This window comes from Dendrobium catenatum, unplaced genomic scaffold, assembly GCF_001605985.2.
Source record: "Dendrobium catenatum unplaced genomic scaffold, ASM160598v2 fragScaff_scaffold_323, whole genome shotgun sequence".
NCBI classification, from domain to species: Eukaryota; Viridiplantae; Streptophyta; class Magnoliopsida; order Asparagales; family Orchidaceae; genus Dendrobium; species Dendrobium catenatum.
Window position 1 is genome coordinate 1,434,190 of NW_021318785.1, and position 19,094 is coordinate 1,453,283.

At 37.0% G+C, this 19,094-nt stretch overlaps 1 protein-coding gene across 1 annotated transcript in view; it reads left to right on the forward strand.

The window, feature by feature from the left end:
- The first annotated feature begins 2,346 nt into the window (after window positions 1-2,346).
- LOC110098330 (3-phosphoinositide-dependent protein kinase 1) overlaps window positions 2,347-19,094 on the forward strand; it is a 27,455-nt gene continuing 10,707 nt past the window's right edge. Inside the window, exons 1-6 of the mRNA XM_020825149.2 lie at window positions 2,347-2,993; window positions 14,719-14,899; window positions 15,064-15,116; window positions 15,209-15,310; window positions 15,372-15,477; window positions 15,571-15,649. Of these exons, the coding sequence (XP_020680808.2) occupies window positions 2,799-2,993; window positions 14,719-14,899; window positions 15,064-15,116; window positions 15,209-15,310; window positions 15,372-15,477; window positions 15,571-15,649 (716 nt within the window). The 5' untranslated portion in view covers window positions 2,347-2,798. The remainder of the gene's footprint in view (window positions 2,994-14,718; window positions 14,900-15,063; window positions 15,117-15,208; window positions 15,311-15,371; window positions 15,478-15,570; window positions 15,650-19,094) is intronic.

Here is a 19,094-nt window from a genome sequence, read left to right on the forward strand (position 1 = left end):
GACCATCCTTCTACTGAACTGAGGTGTTTTTATTGGCTCAAACCCCCTAATAATTTTTATGAGCTGAATGTTGATGGTGTGGTCTCTGGATCCACATCTGGGTGTGGTGGGGTTATTAGGGACATTAATGGGAATTTTATTATTGCTTTTTCAGGTCCCTTACAAAGATGTGACATGAACATTGCTATTCTCTCGGCTATTCTTCATGGGATTAGATTATGTATTTCTCTTTACATTTCTAACATTGGTATTAAAGTTGATTCCAATTATAGTTTTCAATGTTTAAATAATGTTGATGATAATGTGCACAATTTTGATCTTTTTTTATTTAGTGAGAGATATAAAACAATTATTGATCTTTATGAACTATTCCTTCTCTCATTTGTATTAGGAGGGGAATGCTTGTGCTAAGTGGCTTACTAATTTGAGTTGTTAATTGGATGGTTTTTTAGAATTCTCTATTCCTAACCTCCCTGTTCCTTTAAAAGGTTTGTTAATATTGGATAAAACTGGTCTTCCCTATGTTAGAATTTAAGGTGTTTTACTAGCTGGAGTGTCTAACTCTTGTTTCTTTTGGTTTGGGGGATGATTTTATTTGGTTGGTTTTTGTTTTGGTGTTTTTGACCTGCTGTTGGTTTCTTTTTGTGTTTTTATACTTCTTAGCTAAGAGTTTTGTGGTTATGGGCTTGAGCTGTGATTGCACCGGTTCATTTGTTGACAGTTTTTCTATTTGTTGCTCTCTTATCTTCAGGTGCTATTGTGAGACCTGGTATTGGCTGTGTCTTATGGCCGTGGGTATCTTTGGGAGCAATAATGGGGACTGGGGATATATTCACTTTTTTTGTTTTGGTTCTATTTTGGGTTTTTGTTGTTGTGGGGATGCTAGGTTTCATATGGTTGTCTGGTTTGGTTCCTGGGGCCTCTCCGGTTATCTAAGTTTTTTGCTTATGACTGTTGGTGTTGCTTTGGACCATGTTGGGGGTTCAGCTGGTGGCTTATGTACCTTTTGACTTTTCATTTGTGTTGGATTGGTTCTCTGTCCAGGAGTTCCTTTGTTGGTATGTGGGGGTTCTATATTCTCTCTTTGTGTTCCATTTTTACTGCAGTTCTGGGCTGAATGACAGGGTGTGGCTGAGTGAGTTTAGAGGTAGGATTGAGTAGCATTTGGTATACCCAAGTGATGATTGCTGGTTTCGTTTTATCCTGAGCTCTATCGGCATGTACCCCTGTTTGGGTTTTACGAGATGGAATGGTTTGGTGGGTTTCTTTTGAGCCGGGTCCTTTGGTTTTGCTTTTTTAATGAATTGGTTGGTGCCCCTTTTCTGGGTTGTTTTAAGCAGTCTTATTGTTTTTGCTTCTTGGCTTTAATAGATCAGATTTTAGTTGATGTATATTGATGTCTTAATTATTTATCTAATCTGGCTATTGTTGTGTTCCATCTGGTTGACACTTAGTTCAGTTGCAATAGTAAGTCTTATAATTTCAAGCAGCATAATTCTATTTGAGTTGGTAGTTTAATTTATTCCCTTGGTGAATTTTGATTTTGTGTTATTATATTTTGTCTTTTGTTAATTGCTTTCTTTAGTGTCCCTCCAGATATTTTTTTACAGGTTTTAGAGACTAGTGCTCGTTTTTTGCAGAGTCCCTTTTTGACTGGCAAGGCTGAGCTGAATGTGGATTCCTTTGCCTCTTCCTTTTTTATTTTTAGCAAGTTACTAGGTCCTTGTGTATTTGTGCTTAGTGGGGATCGCCGGCTATTAGTTTTTTTGCTTTTTCATTTGTAGCTCTTTTGTGCTGTAGCGAGCTAGCAATCCCCTTAGGACATGTAACTATTTTTTTTGATATTAACGCATAGGCCCCTTTGTGAATTTTTACCAAAGAAAAAAAAAAATACCGAATAGTTGAAACATGTAGCAGCTTTAACCAAATTAACTTCTGCTTCCTGGACATCTAAATACCTAGTTTCAGCCTCCGCGCCATATGAGCATGCCATCTTTACGAAGAATGCAATGTTCTCATCAATATTCATCTGACTGTTTCTAATTTTTCCTTTCTTTGAAGGTATAAAAAGTTATGTAAAAGTCCTAAATATTTGAGAACTTTTGCGGATTTTTTCTTTGAATGGAGCCCAACCTTAAACTTAATTTTAAACTGGAAAAACACTTTGGACCAAGTCGGGTTGGTCTGTTGGACAAGATAATAAATAAAAAGTAAAATTTAATTGAATATTCAAGTTTCCAATCTCTGTGTTTAAATTTAATTGAAATCCAAATGAACAGCTGCATGGACCAAATAATTTCTAGAGAGAAAAGAAATAAAAAGAAGGCCCGCATCATTGCATGGCATGTGCCACTGCGTCTCGATCTCCATCGCTCATGCCCCCCATCGACTAGAGTCTTTCATCTCTTTGCACCGAGCAGAATTACGGAGCCATTTTGATGCGATTCGCTTAGTCTTCTCTTGCTCCGCTTTTGTTGGGGGCGCAGTAAAAGATTCTGAGCTAAAGGCGAAGTCTGAGCCTTTGGCAGTAGGGGAGGGAGAGAGAAAGAGAGGGGTAGGGGTTGGAGGACCCTTCGCTTTTCACTCCCTTCTCTCTCCTTCGCTTTCATCGGAAGAAGAAGAGGAATCCGATGATTTGTGGTTTCCCCGTTGACCGCCCTACTCGTTGGGGGCCGTGAAGGGATTATTTCTTCTCCGCTCATGCTGCTCTCTGTGAAGGAAGTTTTTCTCTCGTTTGTTTGCCCCGAGGCTGGGCACTTATTGGACATGATTTTAGATAGTGAAGGATAAAGAAGAATATGATGGCAATTGGTGAAGGAGTACGAGAGGAGATGGAGAAGGATTTTGAGACTATGCTCCGGCTTCAGCACAATCATGGGCAGCAGGGGTCAGTTCAAAGGAGCAACAGTATAACGTTCCGTGCACCGCAGGAGCATTTCACGATTGACGATTTTGAACTCGGGAAGATGTATGGCGCAGGCTCCTACTCAAAGGTGCGTCCTTTTTTTTTCTCTAATTTTGCTTCACCCGGCAGTTATCTTCGTGGTTTTGTTACTTTCGCACTTGTGGAGTTGTTGGAGGTCGGATGTGTTTTTTATTGGCTATTCGTCTTGGTAAGGGAAGGGAGAGGGCTTGTTGGCATAATGGCTTCAATTTTTTCAATCTATTAACGGCACCTGCATTCTCAGAAGAAGTGGAGCAGCACCATTAGTTTCCAAACATAATATTTTATCTCTATCTTACACGTATAAACCACACCCATCTTCTCTGTTAACACATACATGTAGGCAGCTTTTTCACTTATATATACAAGCTACAGCAAGTGTAATAAGGTAAGAAATACAATGAAATAACTTCATGTAAATAAAAGTCTTTGTTCAGCTTTATCTTCTTCCCAGAAACTTTCCACTCTCAGCTCTCACACTTATGCATGCTGTCCTTCATCTTATTGTTATCAGAGCCTCTTCTAGCCTAACGTCAACCCTTTACACATGGATCAATCTGCTACCACCCAAACAGGCAACCAAGCCTAACGTCAACCCTTTACACATTGATCAATCTGCTACCTCCCAAACAGGCAACCAAGCTGTAGAAATCCCAAACTCTGAACCGCAAATACCCTTCTCACTCAAATTCGTAATCTCTAACATCAAACACATTGTCCAAACTCAAGTCTCCAACGACAACTACCCTATTCGTCGTTCTAAAATCTTCAAGCTCTTTCGTGCAAATGGTTTCGTTCAATACATGGACTAAAATCTCACAATTCCTACTCGCATGCACATCGAAATTGCTGGTTATTCCAAAAGTAGCCCAGGATACAACCACTAGCTACTGTTCAACCAAAATTCGTTTCTCTCGACTCTACCATCACAACCAACATTTAAAATTGCGTAAATAAGCCTCAAGGCATTTTTCGTCTATGAGGCGAGGCGTAAGCCTCGAGGCGGTGTGAGGCGTAAGCCTCACGGACGAAGAATTACGTAAATGAGAATTTAAGAATTTTAACAGGTAAATAATAGTAAGATTCTATGTTACAATAAAAACATCTAAATGACGAGTGAAATTAGTGGAAAGTAAGAAAATAGATGCAATAAAATCATTTCCCAAAGTACAAAACCACAAAATATTAATCTATCAAAACTCCCAAAGTACAAATAAGAAAGAACATATAAAATCCAATCATGTCCCATCACTAAATAGGTCTTCAAGGGAATCTTCTTCTCCAATTATATCTATGAATATCATATCTTCATCATCTTCAATGTGACTCACTTTTATCGTCCATGTTCAATAAGAATGATCATTATCATGTTAATTGTCCACTTGATATAAATATAATTTAATAGCATATAAGAAGTTGTGGAATACCTTTATTTGGTTGTTGTGCTGTAGAACTAGTGGATGTGTGTGGTGTGGTACTAGTGGATGTACCCACTTGGTTTGTTTTGCCCCTCAAGATATTCACACTTAGATCCTCTAGCTGCAGGTCTGATAATGATAAATCTGTCTCATCATCTATGAACCACTCATTATCAGATGCCACATCATCACACAACAATGGTTCCTTATCATCCTTCAACCCCTTGTTCTTCAACCTCCTATATCTCAACCTCTTGTTGTGCATAATATACACAAGGGAGTTCATTCTGAGTGTTGAAAGTCGATTTCTTCTCTTTGTTTGCACTTGATTATACACACTCCAGTTTCGCTCACACCCATAAGAAGAACAAGTGAAACCCAAAACTCTAACAGCAAAACTCTATAACTCAAGAGTGGAATCACCAAATTGGATCCACCATTCAACTATTTTCAAGAAAAATGATAATCAGAACATATTAAAGTGTTATGCATTTACAAAAATAAATATACCTGGAGACCATTTGGCAATAGTTGATTTTGCTGCTTGCAGACCAAAAAATCTCTCCCTATTCTGAAATAGAACAAGTTATAAATCTGCAAGCTCTCTGACTGTCTGGTCCGGTATTAGTCGTTCCATGCAATGACCCTTCTTGGAACTATTATGTATAGTGGAGGAAGAGCCCTTTCCACTCTTGTTACCAAAGTAAACACCATGTTCGACCATTTCATCAAATTACTCATGTTGTAAATGTTTGGCCGTCGTATTCTTTTTCATATAATATGTAATTTCCTCCTTCACCTTATCCGGAACATTCGCACAAGGTGCTACATTATGTTCTGAGCCGGATAAGTATTCCTTCATGCGAGTTACTCCTCCCTTTGCTACCTTATTGTAAAAATTGCATTTTAAATACACATGTCTTCTCGCCGCCTCCTACATCAACTTGCACACTGTATTTCCAAGAAGGGTCACGCCGCAATGACGTATTTGCCTTTAATCATGTTTCCTAATGCGAAAATGCAAAAAATAAACAAAAAATCTCAAAAAATAAAAAACCCTAGATTTTCTTTCACTTGAAAAATCTTTCGTTGAACTAAAAAAAATATCTAAAATCGATTGTGGACTTCTCCTAGAGGGCGGCTAGACACTTCAAGATCGCCGGAGTGAGGCGGCGCTGGCGGGAGAGGCGGCAGGAAGGGAGGCCGAGCGGACGTTGTGCGGAAGAGGGTTGCTGGCCTGCGGTTTTTTTTTGTCTGCTCAGTTTCAGGTAGGCTGATTTGAGAGGGGAGGAAGAAAGCTTAATTCATTTAGACTTAAGTGTGTGGGTCCTGGTAACTAGAGGCGTGCACCTCACACTGAATTGCACAATTCAGCCTCAGAGGCGTGCCTCACAATGAAAGAGGTGTATGCCTCACGAAGAGCAAAAAATGCTTAAGCAATGATGCGATTTTGCCCAGAATTGCGCTTCTGATTGCGCAATTTTAAACTATGATCACAGCAACTATCCTCCTATATGTTCTTCACCTTGAGTCAAGTCGAGAAATCTGGCTCACTGTGAAACGTCGATTGCAAGCATCCAACAAATCTAAATTCATACAATTCAAGAATCAACTTCATAACATCTCGATGAAAACTCTATCGATGTCTCAGTATCTCACGGACATCAAAACACTTGTAGAATACATTGCGGTCGCCGGATCCTCCATTGATCCAAAAGATATTATCCTCTACATTTGAACGGTTTACCACCTCAATATCAGGCTTTCAAGACATCTATCCGAACCAAGCTCACTCCCATAAGCCTGGAAGACCTCTATTCTGTACTAATCAATGGGAAATCAACATTGCGGAAGAATCCACCAAATATCATCCACCACCAGAACTGCAATTCGCTCTTTACATTTCTAGGGAAAGAGGTATTGAGGCAGAGGTTGCAACCAACCTCCTATACAACGCTCCACCACCTCTCCGACAACAAAATGTCCAAACTCCTCTCTGATCACATGCCAAATATGTGGCAAACATGGTCACTACTCTCCTACCTGTTTGCACCGAATGAATCCAAACTACATACCTCAAAATCCCACTACGCTCGTAGCTTCTCCTATACATTTTATTGACTGATATCTTGACTCCATAGCATCATCACATCTTACTCCTCACCTTGACAACCTCCTCGGCCCCAAACCATACAATGGTATTGATCGCATTACAGTCGGCAACGGAAGCTCCCTTTCGATTTCTCTTTCTGGTTGAGGTATTCTACCAACTCGAACACGTAATCTCATCCTACCATCTATTCGACATGTTCCATCTCTCTCTTATAATCTACTCTCAATCAATAGATTGGCACCCTCTAGGACAAGCATTGTTATCAAATAATATCCTGTATATAAGAAACTCATTAGTAGGAATTGCCTTTAGAAAAATACGCCACCAGAAAACCTCTACTTGAGGTTTTAACATGATTTTCTTGAACCACTCCTAGTAGTTTTCTTCTATTTCTACTTCAAACGAAGCATCATGAGCCAAAGCAGTAATCGATCTACCCTATATCTTCATTTTAAGTTCCAATTGATCTGTCACTAATTCAGGAAATATCTGAATTTGCTGAATTACATTCACCAACTGTTTACCAAACAATTTTTTAGTTCTCCACCTTCCATTCGCCATCTGCTATAAATTTATCAACTAATATATCCATATTAACATAATTATCCACAAATATAGGCCATCTATCAATACTCCTATCAAGAGTCCATACATCTTTAAAAGTATTTATAGATAAACCAGTAGAAATTTTCCATCTCATAATTGGCTAAAGAAATTTAGCTCCATTCAAATTGATTTTTCAAGTAGAAGAACACCCTCTCTTCATAACTGGATCCCAATCATCTCTACCATATTTCGCAACCATATTTCTGTTGAGAAGAGAACTAGGATTTATAATAAAATTCCATGCCAATTTAGCACGCAATGGACCCAGTTTAGCAACTGCTGAATGAAGACCACAACTGCCCCTATTTTTTGCATTACAAAATACATTCCAAGCTACAAAATGAAGCCCATGATTACCTTTTGGTTTATGCCATATAAAATTTATGCACATCTTATCAATATCATTCAATAAACCCATAGGAATTAAATAATGTGTAAAATAAAAATTTGGAAGAGAAAGAAGAGTTGCTTTGGCGAGAACGAGAAAGAAGAGTTGCTTTGGCGAGAACGAATCTGCCTGCTAAATAGATAAACTTGTTACCCCAAGCATTCAATTTATTCAAAGCCTTTTCAATCAACTTATCCAAATCTGAACTCATAAGTCTCCTTAATGCAATTTTCATGCCAAGATAATTCATTTCATAAATAGAATTTAATCCAATAGTCCTTGAAATATGTTTTTTTTCCTTCTCTTAATAGATTTTCCAGAAAGAATAAATGATTTGTCTTTATTAACTTTTTGACCTGACCAATTGCCTTAATCATTCACAATTCTCTTCAACTTTCCTACACTTCTCGTCTTGACTTAAATAAAATAAGAATGTCATCTGCATATATCAAATGAGAAATTCTCCGAGCATATATCAAATGAGAAATTCTCTGAGAATTTGGATCAATTTTAATTCCAATATTACCACCTCTTTGCATAAAAACATTTGATAATAATCGTGTGCACAATGTAAACAAGGATACAAGGGATACCCTTGTAAAATCCGCTCTAAGCTTCAATCCAATTTGAATTATTACCATTAACCATTATTGAGTATCTGGGATCCATTACGAATTCCTTCCATTATCAGTTTTTTGAAAACTTCTTTGGAAAATAAAAGTATTCAAAAACTTGTCTTATTGTAGGCCAACTCATACTATCGCAAGCTTGCTCCATATCTATCTTGACCACCAATAGCCCTTTCTTGGAATTTGAAAATATGAATTTGTTAACAACTTCTTGAGCTAGTAAAATATGATCTATTAAAGAACATCCCTCCACAAATGCAGCTTGTTCTTCAGAAATAAGCTTAGAAATCACAATTTTCAGTCTATTCAGTAAATTTCTAACCACAATCTTGTAAATAGACATACAAAGACTAATTGGCCGATAATTAGAAGAAACCAACATATTTTTGAATTTTAGGAATAAGAACAATTAATTTATCCTTCCAATATGCACACAATTCTCCAGACAAAATTTATTTATTGTCTTCCAAACATCATCCTTTATAATGTTCCAATAACTTTTAATAAAGGAGTATTTTATCCCATTAATACCAGGAGACTTATTGTTACCCAAATGATTTATGACTTCATAAACTTCCTCCTTTGAGAAATCGGTTTCCAAACGCAATCTATCCCCTTCATTATAAACTTTCAATGGAGGAGACCAATCATGAAGAGAACAATTTCTATACCTCCATTTATTTTTAAAGAAATTAAAAAAAATTCTTCAATACCAATTGCTTCTTCAACAATAATCCCATTGCAGTCTTTAATTTGATGAACCCAATTTCCATTCCTCCTAGAACTTGCATAAGCATGAAAAAACATAGAATTAGAGTCTCCAACTTCCATCCATTTTACTTTTTCCCTTTTTCTCCACTAAGTACTCAATCGAGAAAGAGTAATAATTAATTCATGTACTTAATCTCAACAAAAACAATTTATCAGTAGATAAACCACATGACGAAGTCTCCTCCAATTGTAACTCAAAAATTTATTTTTAAAGAATTTCCTTCAATGCTAAAAAAATTTTGAGCTTGGATTTACTCAAAAAGTATAAAGCTTTCAAAGATCTTTTAAATTTTTTGTTGAAGATTTGAGCTTCATTACCAACCATGTCTTTGGACCAGGATTTAAACACAATTGCTGAAGAAGCTTGATAAGAGGTCCATAAATCCTCAAACCTGATAGGATTTCTCCGATGACAAAATTTTTTCATAATATTCATAATAATAGGACAATGATTTGACGCCACCTGGCTAGATGCCTGACTGTCATACTATGACCAATATTAATAGCAACCGAATTTAATAAACACCTATTAATTATTTCCAAAATACGAGCCCCTCCTTCCTTATTATTATACCATATGAATTTAGGACCCATAACCCTAACATCATGGAAATCATTATTAGTCATAGACAATTTCATTTCCTGAGGTCCTTGCGAAAAAATAAATTTCTTCCCTCCCTTTTTATCTTTTTGAGATAAAATACAATCAAAATCCCCTCCAACCATAGCAGGATTTTTTTTTTGGATGAATAAAATTCTAATTTATTCCATAAATATCTTCTTTTATAGATATCTTTACTCCCGTACACAGTAGAAATCTGCCATATCCCTTTATTAATAACATTAAGCTCACCAAGAACAAATTGTGAAGAAGATTCAATTATTGTAAATGAAGCAATATCAGATTTCCATAAAATAAGAATTCCACCAGATAAGACGAATTAACAGCCATATCCTTCATATAGAACATTCGCGGATCAAATTGGAAATACTTGGATTAGAAATTTTCAATTTGCTGGATGTCTCTATCTCCATCATATTTTTTAAAACTGTTATAAACGGAATATTTTTTCTGAACACCTCCGTATGATTTAATAGAAGAAGATTTAAATATATTCTTTCCATAGTTAACATGAATCCAAGGATCATACTTAGTTTTTCTATCAATAACAGCTGGAACAGATTCTTCAAAATTTGGGTTAACAGCTTCAGAACTTGGTTTAACAGAATTTGGCTCAACAACTTCAGAACTTGGTTTAACAGAACTTGTCTTATTAGCTTCAGAAGGACTTGGATCAACAGCTTCAGAAGGAATTTTTTTACCACCTGAACAGGCCTCCAAACATTCATTATTCTTATGTCTAATCCTACCACAATTGAAGCAAAAAAGTAGTTATTCTTTCATATTCAAATTTTTGAAAAAATCGGCTTGAAATGCCTTCAACCCATAATCTTAACGGGAGTTTTTTATCTAACTGAATTCGAACATATACTTTGGCAAATTCTCTTCTTCCCCATTGAAACATGTTACCATCAATCATTAAAGGCACCCCCACCTTAAAAGCTATCATGGTTTCATTTTTTTCATCTTGACAATGCAACGGGAGGTGAGGCATCCTTATCCAAACAGGAGTAGACCGACCTTTCAAAAATTCAGGTGAAAAATTAGGAGACCACTTATCCAATCCTATAATATGACCACTCACGTACCAAGGTCCACCATACATAACTGCTTCCAAAGCTTCTGACGATTGAAAGGAGTAGAGAATCCATTCCAGTCCAAGTATTGTAATATGAAATTGATCAAATTGGGACCTCTGACCTTAATTCAGAACAAATCATATTAAAAGGAATATTTTTCTCAAAAAATTTGACAACAAAATCTTTCTAAAGCCTCTGAGTATTGGCCAATTCATTTTCAACATGAAGTCTAACAGAATCACTTTCCTCTGTACCCAAACCGTCAAGTAGTACCGAGCAATACCGAGTTACAGTACCGAGCGGTACCGAGTTCAAGTACCGCTCGGTATCGAGCAGTACCGAGCAATACTGAGTTCCAGTAGCGTTCGGTATCAAGCGGTACCGAGTTTCGATACCGAGCCTATGATTAAGAAAACGAAGAACGACGAAAAAAACGAACCTTCACTGCTCACGTTGCCTTCACTGTTCGCGTTGTCGAGCCGCTCCGTCGACGAAGGATGATCCTATCAACTTTAATGCTCGCGTCGTCAAGCCTCTTTGTCGACAAAGGATGATCCTGTTTGCTTCTATGCTCGCGTCATCGAGCCGCTCCTTCAACTATAACGAAGAAGATGAACACTTGTGTGGAAACGAAAAACCTAGCTCTTTGAAATGTTTCAGCCGCATAAATGAATATGGATATTGAGCGGAAACGGTGGAAAGCCGAAAAGAATAAGGTAAATTGCGACACTGTGTTTTTTTTAATAGGACACGCGTATCTGATACGCATGTCCAATCAAATTTAAATAATATTTTAATTGGACACGGCAAAGCCTTATCCGACACGTATCCGTGCCGTATCGGAGGCGTATCTGTATCCGACACGTGTCCGATACAACACTCCTTGTAAATAGGAGTATTCGTGCAACATAGATTACAGTTTACCATATGCAGTATTTAACTTCCCAAATCTATTAACAAAAATTTTCACACTCGACGAAAAGATGCTTCAGAATCATTAGCACCCAACCATGCTCCATTGATAATTTTAACCCCATCAGAAGGCATCTCAAATTGTCTTCATTATCCATTTCTCAATTTCAGCGAGGTTTTGGTGATTTGAGTAGTTGGCGTTCTCCATATTCACTGATGGATCTTGCTGGTTCTATTTTTTGAGCTGGGCCTGTTTCCTTTCATTGATGTTAATCCATGCTCATCGCATATTGGAAGATATTGAATTTGGATTTATTCGTGGATGACACTCAACTTTACTCGCAGGCTAACTGGGTGAACATGCGAGTATAGCTTATGTGAGAATAGAGCGTAGAAAGTAGAGTTCAAGAGGGAGAGCGAGAATATAGGAGAATGCTCAGAAAGAACTTGAGGTCTCAAACATGCAAAATTTTCACTCTATCAATAAAAAAATACATCATTCAAAGATCCTCCAAACGATTATTTATCATCCTTATTTATAAGATTTTGAGTGCTACAAAAAAGTTTATATAGAGAAAAAAATACAAGTCTACACATATCACATATGTAACATTATACATCATCCTAAACATGCATTATCTCTTGAATGGCTGAAGAAGAGGTTAGGATGACAATCTATCTTTAGGCGAGTTTGCTGGTGCTGAGTTCAAACTAGGAGATTTCAGTAGGGGGTAAGTTTGTTGTACCAGGTGAGTTTGCGAGCTAGTGCCGAGCATGTGTAACTCGGTGATTTGACTTTGGTTGAAAGTTGTGGGTAATTTGATCTAAGCCTGGGGTAGCCATAAGGGAATTGATGAGTGAGCTTTGATAACTAGGAGAGCTGGTTGTGGTTGACTAGATAGGGAAAACTGAGGGCCATGAGTAGGCTCTTTCTAGTAGCCAAGTTTAGATGGAGGGATGGTCGCTATAGGAGAGAGTAAGTGTCTGATAGTGGAGTCCAAAAATGTGGTGGGTGTTGAGATGTTTTGATGATGAATCTCCTCTTATGGGACATGTTCTACGGTAGGCTTGAGCAAGTAATGCCTTTGACTTCCGATTGAGCACCGCTCCCCTTAGATTGCTCAGGCAAGTTCCTCTTGTCGACCCCTTGGAGGACGAGTTCCTCTTTCATGACCCGCTAGCCACGTAGTAAGTACCTGGAAGACACATGCGAGTAAAAAGTACCATCATTGTTATGATATAATCTATCATGATGTCATGATATATCTGCTGATAATATGTATGATCATTATGATATGGTTTATAATGGAGAAATGGTCTAAAATGGTCCTTCAACTATTTGTGAGAGATCAAAATAGTCATCAACTATTTTGGTCATACAGTCAATTTTAAATGGAAAAGTGAGATGGATAAGAGGGTATTATCGGATCAAGTAATGAAGAAGCGCGCGAACGGAAGAAGAATGGCTACCTTCGCAACAATTAAGCTCCCTTCCTCGTCATTACTTCTGATCATAAGAGATTTGGACGAAGAAGCACGTGAATGGAAGAAAGATGGCTATCTTTGCAACTAGCAAGCTCCCGTCGTCATTACTTCCGATCACAGTCAATTTGGTCGAAGAAGCGCGCGAATGGAAGAAAGATGCTACCTTCTCAACGAGCAAGCTCCTGTCGTTGTTATTACTTTCGATCGCAGTCGATTTGGTCGAAGAAGCGCACAAATAGAAGAAAGATGGCTACCTTCGCAACGAGCAAGCTCTCGTCGTGGTCGTTACTTCCGAACGCAGTCCATTTGGTCGAAGAAGCACACGAACGGAAGAAAGATGGCTACCTTCACAACGAGCAAGTTCCCATCGTCGTACTTATACTCCCAATAGCACAGACAAACGACGAAGTGTTTTTTCGGATCCGACAAGAAGGAACATTGTCAAAGGAGGCGAAGAAGTGATTTAGCTAGTCGTTCGAAACTTCACCCGTCACGCGAAGGAGGCGAATTTGAAGCACAACGAATAGTGGAGAATGGGTAAAGAAAAGTTAAAAAATTAATTAAAATATTATATAATTAATTACTTAAAATATAATTTCTTATTTTGACGAGATTTAAACTAAATTTATTATTTTCTATCCACAACACCAAATCAGCATCTGCATTTAATACCCTTCATCGAATTTTCTCATATTTATTTTTCTTTGGCAATGAAGGTATTTTCATCTCCTCTTTTTTTTGCACAATTACAAATCTTTCTCTTGTTAAACCAGAGTTGAAAGCAGTGATATTCAATGATGATGATATTAAATGCCAAAAACAAACCTCTAAAGCTAATCCTAGTTGTTGAAGCTTGAATGCTTGATGTTGTAGTAAGTGATTATTTATTTATATTTTTATGATTGTACTAGACATTTTGTACTAAATATTTTATATTATAAGCTAGAAAAGTTATCATGTCATTAATTTATTATTGTTTGTCATTTTTAATATGACATTACATTAATATATATACACTATATAAAAAAATGTATCTCCGTGTCCGCGCCGTACTTGTGTTCTATATTTTCAAAAAAAGCCGTGTCCCGTGTACATGTCGTGTCGTGTCTGTGTCGCCGTGTCCGTGTCCGTGCATCATAGGTTGTCATACTTTAGATGATTATGATAATGTATAAGATGATTAAGCTATGGATTCACTAGGGAGACAATATGTTGATAACTCATAGAACGTAAAATGAGAGGACCATTATGGGAAAAATCAATTGGTGGATTTTATCAAGTAATGTGTATGAAAGAGAATTAGATAGAGAGTTTTTAGTAAAGTTAAAATTTCGTATTTTGAGAGAGGGCTCAGGATATGATGTGTTTGGAATGATATTGACAATCAGTCGAGCTTTATATTGATCAATCGAGCATCACTTTGCAGTTTCACGTGACGACTCATTTTGAACCACTTAACTTCAGCTAGAAAGTAACAACAGTTTTCGCTAGGAAAAGATATCAAATCATTAACACATTTTTAATTAGTATGGATGTCATATTGTGTGGAATAGGTACTATTTGATGTATTATTTTGAGTCAGTATTTAATGAAAGTTCTCTTGCTTTTGGTAACTGAATAACGTATTGGTTAATTTTAGACAACATATTTAGACCCTGTCACACACCGACCTAGCCAATTCCTTAATTAATTTATTTATTTTCACTAAGCTCTGCAGGAAAAGATTCAATTTTGATTCTTCTTAAAATCAGGTTGTGAGGGCAAAGAAGAACGATACAGGAAATGTTTATGCTTTGAAAATAATGGACAAGAAATTCATTGCTAAAGAAAATAAAATATCTTATGTAAAGCTAGAGAGGATTGTTCTTGATCAGTTGGACCATCCCGGTGTCATCAGGCTATATTTTACTTTCCAAGACAGTTACTCTCTTTGTAAGTAGTGTTATCTTTTAATCATTTAATTATCCATGGTCATCGAATGTTCAAATTTCCATGAAAATGTGACAATGACATCTGAGGTCTGATGCCATGCTTTCACAAGTATCTTAGTTAGTTTCTTTCTATATTGACTTCTGTTCGGGATATTGCTCTTGCAGACATGGCCCTTGAATCTTGTGAGGGTGGTGAGTTGTTTGATCAAATAATCAGGGTAAAATTTTGAGATTTCAAGATATAATTATTCATAGATGCTAAATTTATTAATATCTTTATTAGCTTTATAACATGGTTGCATTTCTGCAGAAAGTTCGTCTTTCTGAGGACGAGGCTCGTTTTTATGCAGCTGAAGTTGTTGATGTTTTGGAATATATACATGGTGTTGGATTAATTCATCGTGATATTAAGGTAAATTTAATATATTTGCAGATCTGGTTGCTTCAATAACTAACTATTTCTCTAATGCCAGCCAGAAAACTTGCTACTCACCACAGATGGACATGTTAAGGTTGCTGATTTTGGCAGTGTAAAGCCGACAAGGGCGAGCAAACTTACAGTCCTTCCTAATACGACATGTAATATTGCACGATATTTTGAGTTTTTTCTTTGACTGACCCAAAATAATAATTGTGTGATTATTATTATTATTATTATTTTTCGTTTTGCAGATGATAAGGCATGCACTTTTGTGGGAACAGCTGCATATGTCCCTCCAGAAGTTCTCAATTCTTGTCCAGCAAGCTTTGGGTTAGAATAGTGACCTGATTCTCACAGTTTTTTTCTCATAATTAAGACAATCCGTCAAAAGAAAACTTTGTGATTTAAGTGAAGAGTTTATTGATGGCAATTTAATGATAGGCCCTTGAGGAACCCTTTGATTTGCTTGATTTCTTTTTCGATTAGGAAAGATATACATGTGAAGAGAGGAAGGAGCATTGCCTGTACAAGTCATCAAACTTCATTTTCTTAATTTTTAGAACTCAGATGAATTCCGACATATGAATATCTTGGGATATGCACAGTTGAAAGAGATAAAATAAATTGGGCAGAGAGAGAAAGAAAAATGATTCGGAGGGGAGTGGGGACAGAGATTGTCGATCAAATGATTGAAGAGAATATGAGGAGCAATTTCATATTTCTTTAATAATTAATTAATACTCTAAATAATGTCCATTTAGTGTTTATTTATAGAAATATAGTAACGGTGTAATTCTAACTTCAACTCAAAACATAAATCTATTTTTGCTTTAATTCTATCATTAAATTTAAGAAAGGATAAATCCAACATTTTAATAAAAGAAAATTTAAATAAAATCTTGAAAGATTTCACTTGCCAGTATAATTTAGAAATATTTTTCTTATACTGTATAAATTCCCTTGGTGCTGATAGAACTCTTACGAAGTGTTATAAGAAGCCCTTCATTAATTAGAAATCTGTTTCCCTGGTAGATGAGCTGGCGGTACTAATTATTAAACATCCTTGTATCCATATGTGTGGTTTAATTAGATGAAGTAGAATCTGGAGTTTTAGGATTTGAACTTCTACATGCATTATATATCTTTCTCAAAATAATATCAGTAAAGATCCCATAGTTATATGATGGTGGTTGAAATGGTACCATGAATTTTATATGCATTATTGTTGGAAACATGCAACTTTAGGAGCTTGAGAAACAACCTATATACTTGAATCTTGAAATCTATTGATTATTCTATTTAAATTCTGTCTCAATAAAGTAGCAATAGAATATGTCTCATTCCCAACGTTCAGGCTCGAGAATAGACTTAGGCACAACCTCAGGGTTATGCTTGGCAAGAATTTTGATCATTGATGATTTCTCATCATTATCAAGCTCATTTTATCACCCGAAACCTTATAATTATAGTCCTTATATGTCATCTCAGCATAAGGATCAAATTTTTGAATTGGTGAAGGTGACAGTTGCTTCAATTTATGAAATTGATACAAAGTTCTGAACCTTTCGTGCAAGAGAAATTAGTTTTTGGTATGATCTATCATCATGATAAGATGGTTTTTGATTTGAATGAATGAGATGATTATATGCATAACCATTACAAAATTTATGTGACGTGAAACAAACAAGAATTATAAGGAAATAATAAAATTATTGTAAGCTCGCTAATATAAGATTAATGAATCACGGGAAATACTTTTAATAATTATCCGTTGCAGTCTTGCTTTGGCATGCAGTTACACTTTTAGGAGAATAGATCAATTTAAAACAAAATCAGAAAATTATAATAAAGCTGGATGTATTTGTAATAATAATCCACATGTTAATATCAAGAATATTCACCTCGAGTTTCCCTTTCTCACACACACTCTATGAGGGGTTTAGCGGAGAGAGATCTTTAGCAAGCCAAACGATGCCACCAAGAGGGTTACGACGCCGATGGTCTTGATCCACGGGAGAGTAGCCGGAGAAGGAGGCACATGTAGACGTCCGACGAGTTGCCACTGTACAGATGGTCGTTGTTCGTCGATAGTCTCGGCAAGGTGAAAGAGTATGCGATTTACGTAGTCTTCAAACTCCTAGTTGGGGTCAAAGAAGGGCGATTAAAGGATATCGATTTGCCCTTGAGAATGGTACGTAAATCCGTGGTCGAGTTCAGGATCGACCATCCATGAACATGGGAGTCTTCTTTATTGTGAACTTTGGAGGAGCCGACGGTTAGTAAAGGGAGAAGGGAGGGGAGGAGCCGGCAGTTGGGTTTCTCGGGTAAAAGGGGGAAAAGGGAAGGGGCGGCTAGGAATGTGGGGAAGAGGTTAGGAGAGGAAAGATGTGATTTAATTCCTAAGCTATTCCCAAAATAGTTCAAGGAGGGGCCGACATTTTAGGAGGGTTTAGGGAGCATCTAATTTGAATTAGAAAGTTGATTGAGGAGGGAAAATGGAAGGTAAGGGTGCCGACCATATGGGGAGGGAAATATAAATCTATGTTCAATGCATGTGGGCCAAAAGGATTTAATTATAGATTGGAATCAAATTTGAATTTTAATTTCAGATTTGATTTAATTTGGGAAGCTTCCTAATTGGGTTTTAACAATAGGAAAATATTTATAATTCAAATATTTAATTGAATTCAAATAAGGATATTTTCCTAAATACTAATGGAATATTTTAGGAAGGTAATTAAAGTAGCTTAAATTTTGAAATTTAAACTTTGGGGTAAGGTAGGCGGCGGCTAAGGGAGGACTAGGGAGGGGAATCGACGGTTGTTGGGTGGGGGCTGGCGGCTGGACCGGTGGGGTGGGATGTCCGGCGGTTTGGGGTGGTAGAGGGGGTCAGTTAAGGGGAGAATGGAGGGGACAGTAGGGGAGATTAAGCCGGCGGTGGGGATGGGACTAACCGACGGCTAGGCTCCAAGGGGAGGGGATGGACGGTGGCTTGAAGTAAAGGAAAAGTCGGACCACGAGCCCGGAGCACCTCCGCGATTGGTGGGTATTGTTTAGCCCATGCTTGGGACTTCACCACTCAAGAACTCACAAGCTTGAGAGAAAGAAATACTGAAATTTTATTAAGCAATCATTTAAAAACCAATACAAAGACTAGGGCCGCTATATATAGGCCTCAACAATGAAGAAAACTAAAAGACAGATATGCCCTCTGGGCAACAACTCACTAAACTCCCTCATAGGGGTACAAAGGTCAACTAGAATAAATAATGAAAATAATACTAATACAATAATATAAAATGACTCATAAATAGATGCTCCTGATCGTGACCGTCGATCTGCGATATCTCCTGTGATAGATGCGCTGGAATCTTCTTTTAATGTCCTCATCATTATGTTCATGAGATATATGTTGATGATATCTTTATATTTTATGAGACAATCATCATATGAATACTGATATTGATCTGAAGCTTCAAAATTGGTATGTATTAATGGTTTTTTATAATATCTATTCGATTGTTAATGATTAAATTGATAATTGTGGGATTCATATGCATAGCTGTCAATGGCGCAAAATAGCGCGCGCCATGGCGCACGGCTCGGCGCGGTGCACCTACGGCGCCATGTTCATGGCGAGGCGCATGTGTTTAAAATAGCGCGCGCTATTTGCGCCACATGTGAGCCATGGTGCATTGCGCACGGCGCAAAATAGCGCGCCAAATTGTTTTTAAATTTCGGTATACTTATGAATATTTTTTATATTTAAAAATAT